We start from the raw sequence: 14,025 nt of genomic DNA on the forward strand, positions 1-14,025 counted from the left end.
AAGTGTGTTGCCAGCCTTTTCAGAGTTAATACGCTCTTTTCTTGAAGGATTCTCTATAATGTATATAGTACCGTTGCATGTCGTATTGTTTACAACAACAAGAGAACTTGTCATCTGAAGGTATCTTCTATAATGTTTTTTTCAGGTGCAATATCACCAGCTCTGTCACTCTCCCACGCTTCGCTAGCGCAGCAAATCCTGGCTCGCGGAGGTAGTGGAGTGTTGCCTGCTGGTGTGCTTTTGGACCCCGCACACCAGCAGGCCGCGGCTGCCGCCGCGCACCATGCTGCTCATGCACACCTCGTTGCTGGTATCCATAGGTAAAAACTATACATTTTTAACTGACCATCTTTATAATTCCCTAATTTTCATTATTATACACTTTAACATGGAGCAGTGTTGGCCTAGTGCCTTCAGCGTGCGACTCTCATCCCTGAGGTCATAGGTTCAATCCTCGGTTATGCACCAATGGACTTTCTGTCTGCGTATTTAACATTCGCTCGGACGGTAAAAGAAAACATCGTGAGGAAACCGGCTTGCCTTAGACCCAAAAAGTCGACGGCGTACGGCACAGAAGGCTGATCACCTACTTGCCAAAGATAGATACAAAAATCTGAGGCCCAGACCTAAAAAGGTTTATATACTTTAATATCCTGGTACTTAGGACCAAGAGGAGTTCCATAATATTCGTAAACCTGCTATTAATTGAACAATTCTCTCGGTTTTAGTTTTCGGTAAATTTAATCAGATTTTTTTGTAGAAATTATAATAATAATTATTAAAAAGTGAGCTGATACTCACTTTTGCAACTATTAAATACATGCAACTATTATTTTTTAAACAGTTATTACATTTTTGTAACATCGTCTTACAGATCTCACATATCGTCACCAACCCAGTTACTGATAGGCGCTCCAGTGGATGTCGGGCAAGGTTTGAGGTTAGATGGAACACCACCACAGCACATGCAGCAGCCTCCACAACAACAGGAAATCACTAGTGTTATGGAAGCTGATAGGTAAATAAACATTTAATTTTATTTACAAAAAATACATTTTTCGCAAGTCGTTAAAACATGTTTTTAAATATTTTTTCGTACCTAAACGTTTTGCATATTAAATATCGGAACTATTTTTATTCTATGTAGACGTTCTTAGTTTTACGTAAGATTGTCAAAAATATAAGGGTATTTTCTCTTCTTTAAGAGAGTTGAAACTCTTCGCCCGTGGAGTTCAGGTATAGCGAATAAGTATCGAATTACAGCGAGAAAATGCATTAACATGAAAAACACTTTAATGGGGGGAAATTTTTTCAATTTATTTTAGATCTGTATTTATAATTGTTTTAATTGTTATTATTACAATGTACGTAATTGCACTACGATACACTTTGTACATTTGTCTATGCATTGGCCGTATGTGCGTATATTTGTTTTATTCATTTGGCGTCTGATTCATAAACTTAAAGTACCTAGTGAATGTTTTGTCAAGAGACGAAAGACGACTAGGACAATTCAACAAGATAACTCTCAATGAAAATTATTAATATAATATAAACTTTTCCAAATATTTTAAGAAAATAAATCCCTTTAATTCTGTATAGAACAATAATAAACTTTAAATTTTTTTTTAGTTCACATTTGCATTACAGTGCCTCAACAGCTATGAACCAACGCAAGTCACCCCAAAGTCTTATGTCCCGAGAAATGCATTGCAAACCTCTCTCAGCAGCTGCAGAGAGCACGGTGCACGATGGCATCGACTGTAAAGATGAGCCAGGGGATTTCATTGAAACGAATTGCCACTGGGTAGGTGATAGACGATAGTTAGTGAAAAATAAACTGCTAAGATACGAGAAAACGTACAACAAAATTAATCCTATTCATGACAGCATACTTCATTTCTAACTATTCATTATTTATCAACACATAAATCCCGAAAACATGCTCCAACGTTTCGAAACACGACTCTCACAACATTTTGTTTCATTTTGTATCTTTTAGTATAGGCATATATGTTAGGTGACCAGCCATTAATATCGCAAGTCGTAACTGTTTATATTATATGTGCCTAGTGGCTTCCGCGTGCGACTATCATCCCTGAGGTCGTCGGTTGGATCACTAGCTGTGTACCAATAGACTTTCTGTGTATGTGCGCATTCGCGTAAGGTACGAAAACATCGTGAGGAAACCACAATGTCTTAGACCTGCTTGCCTATTAGAAATGATTACGGAACAAATATAGAAATCTAAGGCACAAACCTAAAAGGTTGTAGCTCCATTAGTATATATATATTATGTTGCTTTAAAATTTACTCATATATATTAAAATTAAATTGCTATTACAGGTGGATTGTAAACTAGAGTTCCCGACACAAGATGACCTCGTGAAACACATAAACACAGACCACATTCATGCGAGCAAAAAGGCATTCGTGTGCCGATGGGTCGGCTGTTCGAGAGACGAAAAGCCGTTCAAAGCTCAATATATGCTGGTCGTGCATATGCGAAGGCATACGGGTGAAAAACCACATAAGTGCACGGTAAGTGGTTAGCCAGAATTTTTTATCATCAGTAAAATATTATTCATTTAGTATTGTCTTTTGTTAACATAGCTTTTACACATTAAGAAAACACTTTTTGAACGGATTGAAGCTATGTATTATTATTAAAAACTTATAATTATTTCACCGTGGTTCAATTAGGTCGCCGTGACCACGCACGCTGAAAAGCACGCCAAACGATTATAAGTTTTTAATAATAATACATAGCTTCAATCCGTTTAAAAAGTGTTTTCTTAATTATGAATTTATTTTATTTATTAAAGTTCAGCATCATAATCAAAATGAATAATATAAAATACTAGTATTTTTTGTAAAACAGCGGATTATGTATCTGTATATACATAGACACTAAACAAGGTTTTTTTTTACATTTATCAGCCCACTACTGAATGTCTACTATTGTCACCATTTTTCATATAAATAAACGTGTTTTAACAACACGTGTTAGAAGTTATACTCCTTTGGCATTACAAGATAAAAATCTTTTCAAAAAAAATATTTTACCTTTGTAGAAACTAACGACACTAACAATTGAAAAATCTAAAATGTTGACTATAGCTAACGTCAGGGTGTTGGTTTCTTGTGACGGTTTGCGCTCGCATCGTAAAAATTTACTCACATAATTTTTTTTAAAAGAACTATAACCTCAAAAATAATTTGTTTTTTTTTGTGGTTTTGAGCAATATTTTCCCTTCTTGAAGTAACATACAATGCCATTTATGACTAAAATGAAATTATTGAAAGGTATAATGTTCTCAACAAAAGATTGCTTTTCCAGTTCGAAGGATGCTGTAAAGCATACTCCCGTTTGGAAAATCTAAAAACTCACCTCCGGAGTCACACAGGCGAAAAGCCGTACACCTGTGAATATCCCGGGTGTGCGAAAGCATTTTCAAACGCTAGCGACAGGGCTAAACATCAGAACAGAACACATAGCAACGAGGTAAGTTTAAAAAGGTTTTATTTCATAAGAATTGTAAATATCAGTTGATGATGATGAACCGGATGAACATCTCTTGTAAAAAAATTAACCTCGAGTAAAGTTAAATAGCGGTTGTATGGGTGTTCAAATAAATGCAGCAAAACAGCATGGTCGAAGCTAAGTGTCAACTGTCTATAATCGTTTAAAACAAGGCCTTATGACATAAAATAGGTGTATTGAAATTGCGACGCTGGACTAAAACTTAGTGAAACATCTGTTAAATGAAAAACCAATGAGTTCATTTATACTACCAATCCTTTTAATTTTGTATTACTGCCAAGTTCTACATTTTAATAACTATAAGTGTAAGAAGGTCGTTAACATTTGGTTTGCGTTTTTTATTATTGAGACATTTGTCTTTATTTCTAACTTAACTAACGTTAGGTCGGATAACTCTCGTTAAAATCGTTGCTGCGCGGCGGGAGAGTGACGTGTCGATCGCAAACTTTCCCCACTCCCTTGTTTAATGCTCAAGAAGTTTGCCGGTACCTGTATGTAATTATAATCTCCAAATATCTTTTTCAGAAACCATATGTATGCAAAGCCCCAGGCTGTACCAAGAGATACACGGACCCATCCTCTCTTCGGAAACATGTTAAGACAGTTCATGGAGCTGAATTTTACGCCAGTAAGAAACATAAAGGTCAGTTTGTCAGTCAGTTAAAGATAAACGTAAAATGTTCTTATGTACTACTATCTACTGTAAGATATTTATTAAATGTTTGGTCTGAAGCATTCATGAATTAATCAAGTTTATAATTAAAGTTTTGTTTTAATCGTGAAATTAGTGCATACTTTTACACTCGAATTACTGGAGTAAATTAATATTTGCCGATTTCAATAGAACACGTAAAAATAAAACTGAAAAAATATTACAGGATGCAATCGTGGTGATGATTCAGCTGAATCGGGTGGTGGAGGAGCTGGGTCTTCACCGCGTTCAGAGGAAGGAGGAGTACCCATTGGTATACGAGGTCATACTTCATCAGCCTCTGTCAAGAGCGAGAGTCCCGCATCACCTCTACCTCATGGGATGCATAATGGTCATCAGGTGAGAACGATAAAGATTCATAATATGTTTTTGTTGAAAATTAAGGAGAAACTTATTCTAACTATGAAAACAATAGTTAACTATGGAAACCGATTTCACTATTATTTTAATTTTCAGTAAGCTAATCTTAGATAAATAATATAAATATAAGCCACTTTTATAAAAAAATATCCAATATTATTTTCAGTTGTCTGCTCAATGTGGTGGAGACTTAGACTACGGTGGTTCTGGTCTCGGTGGTTTTAGCGACGAACATGGTGTCCCGTACTTCAGGATAGATGGAGAGGTATGCCTTAAAAATACTATTGAGTTTGTTTTTTTATTTTACGGTCCTGGTTCAGAGCTATTGAATTTAGAATTTTTGAGAAATTATTATGTCCCACTCGCCTCCTACTTTAAACTAAATAACTAAATGTTAAACTATTGGCTTTGAAACTAAATGTTAAACTGTTAGCTTTTAAAGTAATTGTTTAACTATTGACTTTTAAACTTAATGTTAAACTATTAGGTTTTAAGGTAAATGTTAACTTATTGGTTTTTAAACTAAATGCTAAACTATTCGCTTTTAAACTAAATATTAAACTATACACAAACACATAACATGTGCTTAGTTAATGTCAGTAAATCCGAAGTAGAAAATGCTACTTCATCTCTTAGAAGCTAAACAATATTAATAGTCGAAATCTATGTAAAACTGAGATCTAACGTTTCAATTTATCTTTCAGGTTGAACAAGAGGTAGTAGGTGAAGTTGGCCAACTGCCGCTGATGTTACGAGCCATGGTGGCAATCGGGGAACCGAGAGCTCATCACCAGGCTCCTCGATTGGGCCACAAGATGGGTCTCGGAAGGCTGATGCCATTACATGCTCCAGATATTGGAGGTAAGAAAATGGCATTTATTATTCTTGTAATTGATTTTTTTGCATTTTTACATTGAAAGTAAATTTATCGTTAACACAGTAAAATCTTATAAAGTTGTGTCAGTATGTGTCTATAAACTATAAACTGAAGACAAGAAAATTACCTATAAGTACTAAAGTGATATAATAAGAATAAATACATACTTATTGAATGTAATTTAAAATTAGCATTATGGTTCAAAAAAGGAAACTTTCATAGTGAACTGGGTGATGGGCAACGTTTCAATTCAAATTCGGGAAACAATATTTCCTTAATTAACATTATGAATCCATATTTGCAGGTGGACCTATGCCCGGTAGAACAGAAATTGGGGGCACCAATGTGGCTGTTGAATTAAAGACGGGACCTCCAAACGCGAGACGAGACTCCGGCATTTCTTCTGGAAGTAGCCTGTATAGTGCCAGGTAAAAACTGATTTTATTAAGATATTTACAACAAATACACACATTCTTACAGCACAAATAATTCTTTATCATAATCATTATCATTTAAATATTCATTATCATTTAAATATTCATTATCATTTAAAACACACTAGATGATAGAGGTATCTTGTCTTACTCTATATTAATCACTTGATATAAGAATAGAATATGAGCGAAATAATTTAATTCAATTTAACAGTCAAAGAGATTGCCTCTGGCTATGCTCTCGGGGCGTAACTCCCATGATTTAGGAAATCGTCACGCTTGTAAATGAGCAAAATATACAATACAATCTCTCGTCCAACTCTCTTATGTGTTAAGGTACTATGCTGGAGGCTTTTTTGCATAATTACCATCATTATATTCACAGATCATCTGACATATCCCGCAAGAGCAGCCAGGCGTCTGTGGTGGGCGGTGTGACGTCTCACGTGGCCCAGCGGTTAGTGTCGCAACCAGCTGTTTATGATCAGTTATCACCGGACAGTAGTCGGAGGTAATTAGGACGCTGTCAATAATTATGCATACAAAACGACAGTCTCTGACGTTACTTTCAGACGATAGATCTTTTGTTTGTCGGGTCTTATTTACCGAAACTTTTAACTAAAGTCAAGTTTTAAAATGTACTAACTAACGACCTCCGTCACATTTCGTAGTTAAGTAGCTTAAAGCTGTCATTAAGTTTTTTAAGAATCCCTCACCCGTAACCGACAAGATTTTCACTATTGTTGAGTTGAACACGAATTATCTGCGTAATTCGCCAATGTTTCGGGTTTTAGCTAACTATTTATGAAGAACTAGTGTTTTTTTATCGATGAATGTACACAATTGACTTATGTTTTCTATTTCGTATATTTTATTTAACTAATAATAATATTTAATAGTCATTTTTATTTTTATATTGTCCAAGTGTAGCTGTAAGATTACTTATAAATAAACTTTCGAAATAAAAATTACAACAATGTTTTAGATCTAGTCAAGTGTCATGTGTGGGCTACGCTCCACCTCCATCATCAGCCCTTGCTGCTGTCCAGGCTGTCAGAACTTCTCAAGGCAATCAGGTAAGAAATTGTATCCTCGCAAATTTTATCGATTATCTTAATATTTATTGAACATTCATTAAAATCAAATATTGAAGCACTTAAGAGTAATGAATGAATGAAGACATGAGGATTACAATTAGGAATATTTACAGAAAAGAGAAATTTGGACATATATTGTATATTATTTATTTACTAACACTTCGTTGCATTACAATATAAAAACTGGCGGCCACATCGTTTTCGAGCGATCTCTTCCAGGCCAACCACTTTGTGAAGAGAAAATCATTACTTACCATTTATCATTCCTTATCTAATTTAATATGTATTAAATTCGATAAGGAATTATGTTTATATCGGCTCCTTTCAATCTTGCTTATTAATAACGCCTGTGTATTTTTACAGGCCGTACTTTTACGGGGAGTAACCTGCACAGAAGTGAGAGCTGAAGAACTGTCACTTGAGCTGGATCCTAATATTCAGGTCAAGGAGGAAGCCAGGAGACTGTCAGAGCAATCGAATCTGAGTGACCAGCAGTATCAGCCATATACTGATGTAAGTTTAAGCCTATAGAAATTATAAATGCTAAATTATTCATTAGTGCTGCTAACATTTGAACTTTTGACTATTATCAGGAATATAACCGATTCGATCATATTCCAGGCCGACCCGAATTTCCAATTTAAGACCGAAGATGACCACGATACAAACACATACAAGGAATCACGGTCAAATTCAACCGCTACAGTCGTTATAACAACTGCACAGGTTCACCATCCAAACCAAGAAGTGAACTTGGAACAGGTAAATTAATATATACACAATAAGTATAGGAATAGAAAACTTGTTTGAAAAGTAAACAGCCGTTAAAATTATTTTATTAATAAACAATTGTTTTTAGGTCGCTGAAGGAGAAATGGTGGAGAATAAGCTGGTGATACCAGATGAAATGATGCAATATCTTAACCAATCCATATTGGGCACCGACACGGTTAAGCCAGCCACCGACTCCACCAAACAAGATCCAGACACGGAAACTGATAAAAAAGTAACCAAAGAGAATGTAACTAGCGAAGTTTCAAACACAAACAATTCCAGTGACAAAATTAGTGACGTTGCAACTAGTGACGATTCTCTACTCAAAAATCTAGGTGCCATAGGTAGTGATCTCAATATAAGTGATATTCAAGTCGATTTAAGGTCATTAGATGTTAGTATGTCCGGTAATAGTGGCTCTCTGTTAGCAAAGTCGCCCGACGATAAGAATCCTCCTCTACAGGAACAAGTTATTCCAGAAGTCCCGAACGAGAATTGCGAGAAAGAGTTTAATAGAGCTCCCGTAAATCAAACAGCACCATCGAGTAATCCTCTACAATCCTTGCAATCGATGACAGCGAATCAAACTGAACAATCTAATAGGATGAGGTTGAATAATCCCGTGCCACAAAAACAAAGTACAAATCTCAAAACGAATTTACAAACAACCATGACCATGCCGCATGGAATGCTAAGCCCACAAAGCTTACCACACAGCGCGATGAGCCCTCAAAGTGTTATGAGCCCTCACAATATGCCAAACATCATGAGTCCCCCCAGTGTTTACAACGTCATGAGTCCCCAAAGCGTGATGAGTGTTATGTCACCACAACACAACGCAATGAGCCCTCAGTCTATGCAGAGTCTTATGAGTCCGATGCCTAATCAAATGGTCATGAGTCCACGGCATAACAATATCGGAAGTCCCATGTCACAGAACCTTAACAGCCCAATGATGAACATGGCGAGCCCTATGCCTCAAAACATTGCAAGCCCAATGAGTCATGGCATACCCAGCCCCATGCATCCAGGTCTACAAAGTCCGATAACCAGCCCCATGATTCAGAACATGACAAATATGACAATGAATATGCCGTCACCTCAAAACCAGAACCAAAACATTATGATGATGAACGGCAACATGGCTGCTTCCCAAATGGCTGCTCCTCATATGGCGCAATACAACAACAGACAAAACTGTAAAATGCCAAATAAAAGTTTTAACGTCACTAAACAATACCCGAACCAAAGCTACAACCAGCATTCAATGCAAAACCAATCCATGCCTCAGCAGAATATGGCTCAATATCCAGTAATGCAGCAATTCAATCAAAATATGCAGATGCAGGGCCCACAACCCCAAATGCCTTATATGGCAAACTATCCCCAGAACTATATGAACCAAAGCGGTCAAATTCACCCCATGCAAATGTCCCGATCTTCGGTTATGAGTGTCGATAACAGTGGTAATATGACTCGTGGAGCAATAAACAGTTACTATGAAAACCAATGTCCTCAAAACCTGCAACATCCACAAAACGCACAGTACCCTCAACCGCCGTATACAGCGCCAAACCTCATGGGACCTCCACCACCTAAAAACAATCAGTTTAACAACCAATATTACAACCGACAATTGAACCAATGGGAATACGCGAACCAATACAATAAAATGAAATCAGCACAGAACTCCGTAAACATGTCAACGGGTAGTCAGAAACCTGCAAACGGTATGCCACCAATGAACCAGGCCCTTAAAAACGGGGACACAGACTGTAGCATGAACAGTTTACGAAGTCAAAATCAGCCAAGCGACGTTCAAGTGTGGGATATATCACAATCTCAAATTGATGCTTCAAACAATCGAAAGAAGCAGAATAGTATGCGGCAAGACACCTATCAGAGAACTTTGGAGTACGTGGAGAATTGTGAAAATTGGAAGAGTTCAGAGATGGTGTCCAGCAGCACTCATCCCTTACAAGGTGGTGATAATATGGTTGTAAATGATTTGCAGACGTCTTTGTCTTCATTTTACGAAGAGAATCAATATCTCCAAATGATTCAGTGACTTTGTGTTGTGTTAAAAAGTTGATTTAAAATGCCAAATACGCTCTTATTCTTACGTAATCATTTGAAAACGTTTTTATACAACTGATGAAAATTTAGTTATATATAAATTGGATCTAAATTGTCAAGTATAAATATTATAAAATTGTTGAAAATTATATCTAATACCACTTGAAATAATTGCTAAGCGTTAGAATAATAAAACTTAAATAAGAGTTTCCATTTCAAATCGCGAAATCGCAAATCTTTAACCTAAAAATTGACGACGTGTATCAGGCACAAAAAGAACCACTTGCCTCTTAAGAAACATTTAGGAACCGAAATCTGAGACCCATTTTGAGGTTGTAGCGCCAATGGAATTATCATTAACATCGCTTTCCAATTAAAGTTCTTGTATTAAACGGTGCATTGACGTTGTTAATATTATATAGACTGACTAATTATTTTTAGAATAAGTACATGATGTAAAAGACACGCACAGGTTGTATATAATGTAAAATTTTATGTCTTCCATTTAAATACATATAATGTAGTATATAGGCGTTGTAATGAATTATTCCGAGATACATTTTAGGATTCGAATGAAGTTCGTTTAAAGAATTTCTGTTAAATAACATTAATCTTGAGAAATAGAAAAGTATTTGTTAATACTTTTTTAATTGGTATTTATTTTGACAATTACTCTCAAGTAAACGTGCCTTATTATACACCTTGTTGAGAAAACATGGACTATTAACAAATCAATTGACTTAAACATTGTATAAATACTTCAGGGCAGTTGTTGTGTCCCACGAATAAAGCTGTCCGTCTCCTTGTTATTATTACAGTAATAATTGACCTACTAATTGAATAAAGTTTCAATGGTTTTGTATCAGACTGTCATAGGTGATAGATGATTTATATCTTGGAATACAATCCCAGTGCCTCTATTAATGAAGTGCCTTCGAGATTATGTACAATATTTGCATTATTTGTTTTGTAAGAGTAATATTAAAGAATCTCCTAGGTTAGTTTTTATGAGATTACTAGATTTAAATGTAGGTGCTAGTGACGCACAAATTTAGAATTATGGTGTATTTTGTAATAAATTATTGTTACTGTTTGTACAAACATTTGACATTAAACAATATTTTAATAAAATAAAGTTATTTTGGTATTTGATTTTGCATTTTATTCAAGCTGATACGTAATCACAAAGGGGCCAGAAGGCACACAATTCTGCGTCTGTAAGAGACTTCTGTGCCTGACACACGTTGTCGTTTTGTGCCAGATTTTCACTGTTTTTTTGTTCATAGCCAGTATTGTTTGCGCATATAGATGGAATAATCCATGCCACGGCGTGATGCGACCGCACGACCTCAGGGTTAAGCCTGCTTGATCTACTAGATTATTACTGCTCACGAACTCATACTATCACAATATGTAGAATGTACCATAATCACCAAAGTCTGGCTCATGGGAAAAGGTAAGCTTTTTTGAAATGTAATCTCGGGTTCAACGGTAGTTGTAGTTGTGAATTAATAACATGCCATTGCGTTTTGTTTGTTAAAGAAACACAAAAGTAGCTGGCAGTATAGCATATACGCTTTATCACGCGATATTCCGGTCGAATAATCCCATAGGGATATGTGAGCGTACACTGTAATATCCGCTATTAATGACCAGTCTAAAAAGAGATTAGCTACGAAATAAAATGTTGCGCACATTTTTTTGTAGAAACTACTTCTAAACACTTCTTTATGACCATATTTTTCGAAAAATTATGTACTATATGCAACTTTATGGAATTGCTTAAATAAAGTTAAATATGATAAAGCTTAACAAAAGGCTTTTATTATCATAGACATGAAAACATATAACACAAATATTTCAATTTACCTTATTACTACTGAGATTATTACAGAATTTCATTAATTGTAATAGAATTATTACTATCATTGTTATAGTTATTATATATTTTTGTTATTAATGGCTTCGAATCTCTTTGAATTAACGGTGGTAGGGACAAGAAAACGATGTCGCGTAACGGAAAAATGTGACGTGTAACGGAAAAATGTGTCGCTTAATCAAAAAATGTGACGGTAATTTTTTTTCCAACGCCGATAAAGAAGTTTCACTTCAATAATTGAGGCTTTTATGATTGTTTTAGGATAGTTCGTTTCCAAATACTTCCGTACGTCAAAAGCATATAAAATCTTGACATACAGGAGACATAGTGGTATGAGAAACAGTGTGAAATAGCTATTATTCACGGAACCAACCACCGGTTCTCGGGCGTACTTTGCCAGTTTTTATTATTCATTTTATTGGGAGTCTGCTGGCAACATTCAAAAATAGAAACGTCTATTTTAACATAACGGCTGACGTAACAGCGAGGAATGTGCGCACCAATATTGTCTACGATATTCTTTCAAGAAAATTATTGAAAACTTTCACCGACCAAAGCAACCACGCATACGCTGATAAATTTCCTTTATTAATTTATTCTAATTGTTGTAGCCATCAGCGCCAAGTTTTATTTGAATTTAGAACCTACAGATGTCAAATTCAATAAATATCTTTCTATACACAGTATCTTATAAAGAAAGAAAACACTGAACTTTTAAAATTGCTTTACAGTATTAATACAGATAGAAATAATAATTTGAATTACCAATTAAAAATGTGAGAATCATGCGCCAATCAAAAAGTACTCCATCTTTTTAAATTATGATAAAAAACTGTCAGGTCAAGTGCTTATAATATGAAGGATTGATCATATTCTTTATATTATATTATAGAACCATATATGTCCTACAAAATAATAATACGAATAATGATAAAAATTCTTAAATTACTAAACAATATTGACATTTAATTGCTATCTATTTAAAAAAAGATATCTGGAACAGATATAGAAATCTGAGTAAACATTTAGAAGTTATGAAATAAGATATTTCATTGTACAGCGCCACCAGCGCATTCGGTCATAAAAACTAAACCTTTTTAATAAAATCAATTCAAAAATAAAATTGTAATATTTAATGTCTTAAAAGATCCAACAGCTCCTTAGATAATAAAAAAAAGTCCCTGAAAACATATAAAAATATAGGACTGATTGTATTATTTATTACATCATTATATACATTAACCAACCAGGACAACCAACGGTACGACAATCCCGACTAAAACCGCCGCAAAGGACGCAATTTTGTATCTGTGCTTTCTGGCGTTCACGTTCATGTAAGCCTCCAGTCGTTTAATACCTCTAACGTCGTAATTTATTCTTTGATACTGCTTCAACTGGTTCACAAATCCTGGATTCGGATTGATGAACCTCCTCCTCTGTCGTACGAAGTTAAATGCTTGCTCATACCGCAAACCATACTTTTGCATGATATACGCAATCACTAAGGTGGCGGACCTGGAGACTCCGAAGTGGCAGTGCACGAGAACGTTGCCTTTTTGGATCCCCTCCTCAATAAAAGCATTGGCCATTGGGAAGTACGGTAGGAGATTGGTTTGAGGAGTGTCATTGGCCCTAATGTAGAGTGTGCTGATGTCGGAATCGACAAAAGCTGATTTCGGTAGGCGTCGCGCCTCAACTGTGAGCACATGGGTGATTTTAAGATGTCGAAGCACATCTCGGTCTGCTGCGGCCCTGGCATTGCTGAGGTAAAGTCCGGGGATGATCTGACTGTAGCAGGATTGGGTGCAAAGGTCTATCTTGTTGTACAAGGCACGACGGGACCAGTTCTTGAGGCTCCCGAAGGCGATTATCGGATTCTGGATTGAAAGAAAGTTGACGATTGCATCTCCAAACATTACAGTCAGAGGATCTCTGACATTGGTCTTAAATAGTTTCACATTTTAATTTTGAAGCGTTTTTATAATATTGTTTACCGTGTGATTTTGACGTTGACGTCATGATTGATAGAAAGATTGTCGGTTGAAGATTGACGAAATTTCTTTTGTTCTTAATTCTTCTATGAAGGTTACATGGATACATGTAAGGTTACATGCATTTTAGTTAAATTTTCTTGACATACAAAAGCAAATCTGTTGGCTTGTTACTCGCTACGTTTAAATCAGTACGTGACCAAATAAACAGTAATTTAAAATCCTGCTAAAGATGCAGTAAATCAATCGAAGTGTTAATAAAATCTTAATTTCGCGAAATA

General features: G+C 35.6%; 2 protein-coding genes across 5 annotated transcripts in view; one reads left to right on the top strand and one right to left on the bottom strand.

Annotated features, from left to right (window-relative positions):
• The window catches only part of LOC123710820 (transcriptional activator GLI3), a 95,376-nt gene extending 84,350 nt beyond the window's left edge, over positions 1-11,026 (top strand). For 2 of the 4 annotated variants that reach the window (XM_045663057.1, XM_045663058.1), the window contains exons 6-20: positions 146-320; positions 875-1,018; positions 1,633-1,807; positions 2,347-2,541; positions 3,341-3,505; positions 4,070-4,187; positions 4,423-4,595; positions 4,783-4,881; positions 5,321-5,477; positions 5,798-5,921; positions 6,313-6,438; positions 6,913-7,003; positions 7,388-7,537; positions 7,646-7,786; positions 7,884-11,026. In XM_045663057.1, the coding sequence (XP_045519013.1) occupies positions 146-320; positions 875-1,018; positions 1,633-1,807; positions 2,347-2,541; positions 3,341-3,505; positions 4,070-4,187; positions 4,423-4,595; positions 4,783-4,881; positions 5,321-5,477; positions 5,798-5,921; positions 6,313-6,438; positions 6,913-7,003; positions 7,388-7,537; positions 7,646-7,786; positions 7,884-9,866 (4,016 nt within the window). In that variant the 3' untranslated portion in view covers positions 9,867-11,026. The remainder of the gene's footprint in view (positions 1-145; positions 321-874; positions 1,019-1,632; positions 1,808-2,346; positions 2,542-3,340; positions 3,506-4,069; positions 4,188-4,422; positions 4,596-4,782; positions 4,882-5,320; positions 5,478-5,797; positions 5,922-6,312; positions 6,439-6,912; positions 7,004-7,387; positions 7,538-7,645; positions 7,787-7,883) is intronic. The other 2 variants (XM_045663059.1, XM_045663060.1) reach the window with 2 other exon arrangements.
• A 1,851-nt stretch (positions 11,027-12,877) lies between these two features.
• Positions 12,878-13,767, bottom strand: LOC123711046 (dual specificity protein phosphatase MPK-4-like). Its single transcript, XM_045663442.1, has one exon. The coding sequence runs from the start codon at positions 13,667-13,669 to the stop codon at positions 12,992-12,994; it is 678 nt and encodes a 225-aa protein (XP_045519398.1). The 5' UTR covers positions 13,670-13,767; the 3' UTR covers positions 12,878-12,991.
• Positions 13,768-14,025: the final 258 nt, after the last annotated feature.

Source organism: Pieris brassicae, chromosome 6, assembly GCF_905147105.1.
Source record: "Pieris brassicae chromosome 6, ilPieBrab1.1, whole genome shotgun sequence".
Taxonomy (NCBI): Eukaryota; Metazoa; Arthropoda; class Insecta; order Lepidoptera; family Pieridae; genus Pieris; species Pieris brassicae.